The 1,942-nt window shown below is 43.3% G+C and overlaps 1 protein-coding gene across 1 annotated transcript; it reads right to left on the bottom strand.

The window, feature by feature from the left end:
* Positions 1-963, bottom strand: LOC101678624 (olfactory receptor 51I2-like). Its single transcript, XM_004768202.2, has one exon. It carries the CDS (start codon positions 961-963, stop codon positions 1-3), a length of 963 nt encoding a protein of 320 aa, XP_004768259.2.
* Positions 964-1,942: the final 979 nt, after the last annotated feature.

Genomic DNA, 1,942 nt, shown 5'->3' with positions numbered 1-1,942 from the left:
TCAGCCTTGGTCTTTCCTCTTTAGCATCCTAATCATGGCCTCCCTGATAGGCTTGGATTTCACACTGTAGATGATGGGGTTGAGCACAGGGGGCACCACCAGGTATGTATAGGCAACTAAGGCATGTACAATGGGAGGTAGGTGCCCCCCAAAACGGTGTATCATGGACAGAGTAATGCCTGGGATGAAGAAGACAAAAACAGCCAGGATATGGGAGACACACGTGTTGAAGGCTCGGATGCATTCCCTGGGAGATGCCAGTCCTAGCACTGTGTGTAGGAGGAGAATGTAGGAGAGAACGATGAGCAGAGAATCGATGCCACCGGTGGACAGTGCCATACAAAGCCAATAGAGGATGTTTATTGTGATGTCAGCACAGGCTCTTCTCATCACATCAGGATGGAAACAGAATGAGTGGGACAAGAGGATCTTATTAGGGCAGAAGTTCAGACGTTTAAGCAGGAAGGGCACTGGGAAGAGACAAAGGGTTGCATGGGCCACAATGGCCAGTCCAATACTAATGATGACATTATCGGTGAGGACAGCTGCATAGTGAAGAGGGTTGGAGATGGCCACAAAACGGTCAAATGACATGGCCAGGGGCACCGATGACTCCACCACAGAGAAAGAATGGAGGAAGAACATCTGGACCAGGCAGGCATTGAAGCCGATGAGCCAATGGTTAAACCAGAGCACAGCCAGGGTGGTGGGCAGTGTGGACAGAGTGAGGCCCACATCGGTGAGGGCCAGCATGGACAGAAAGTAGTACATGGGCTGGTGCAGGCTGGGAGTTCTTCTTACAGCCAAGAGGATCAGGCAGTTTCCAGTGAGGGCCACCGTGTACATGGAGGAGAAGGGGATGGAGATCCATCCATGAACAGCCTCCAGCCCTGGGATACCAATCATTAGAAAGGCATGTGGCTGGAAGAAGGAGATATTGACATAGGACTGGGAAGGCAGCATCTTTGGAAAGCAGTTGAGGTTTCTGGAAAGATGTGACTTCTTTATTCTGGGGAGACAGAAAGATAATGACAAGACACTTGTTATTAGGAAGACCATTAGTTATGCTATGTGGGTTATTTCATTATTTCCCATCTTCTCAGCTCTTTGTATTAATAACAGTTCCAGGAATATACATATATTAGCTAATATGTCTTCAAATCAATGTAGATTGTAGGGGATAGTTTAACTTCCTCATGATTACCATACAAAAATGATTGAAATAGAATTAGAAATTAGTTAATTCTTTTCTTTCTTTCTTTCTTTTTTTTTTGGGGGAGAACTTTTATTTATTTATTTATTTATTTTTATTTTTTATTTTTCTTAAAGATTTCATTTATTTATTTGACAGAGAGATCACAAATAGGCAGGGAGACAGACAGAGAGAGAGATGAGGAGAAGCAGGTGCCCTGCTGAGCAGAGAGCCCTATGCGGGACTCGATCCCAGGACCCCTGGGATCATGACCTGAGCGGAAGGCAGCGGCTTAACCCACTGAACCACCCAGGCGCCCCTGGGGAGAACTTTAAAAAAAAAATTATTTTTTCAGTATTCCACGATTCATTGTTATGAAGGGATTTATGTTAATGCTCTTTAATATGTAAAACCCTCTCTAAATGCTCATCATCATCATCGTTGTCGTCATTGTCTTCTGTGTCTTGGTCCTTATTTTTTCCCGTTAATACTGAATTTCACAGTATTCTAAATGCTTTCACATCATTATTTCATTTTTGTGTCATAATTACCTTGCTGATAGAGAAGGGAAATCTTTTAGTTAAAGTGAAAGAAAAGAAATTCTGAAGTCCATCTGAAGAAGAGAACACTGCACAGTCTTCCAAGTCAGTTATTATTGTTATTATTTTTTAAAGATTCTATTTATTTTTTTGACAGAGGGAGAGAGAACACAAGAGAACACAAGTTGGGGAAGGAGAAGCAGGCATCCCA

This window comes from Mustela putorius, unplaced genomic scaffold, assembly GCF_011764305.1.
Source record: "Mustela putorius furo isolate JIRA1106 unplaced genomic scaffold, ASM1176430v1.1 tig00003987_pilon_pilon_pilon, whole genome shotgun sequence".
Classification (NCBI taxonomy): Eukaryota; Metazoa; Chordata; class Mammalia; order Carnivora; family Mustelidae; genus Mustela; species Mustela putorius.
This window is presented reverse-complemented; position numbering and strand designations above follow the sequence as displayed.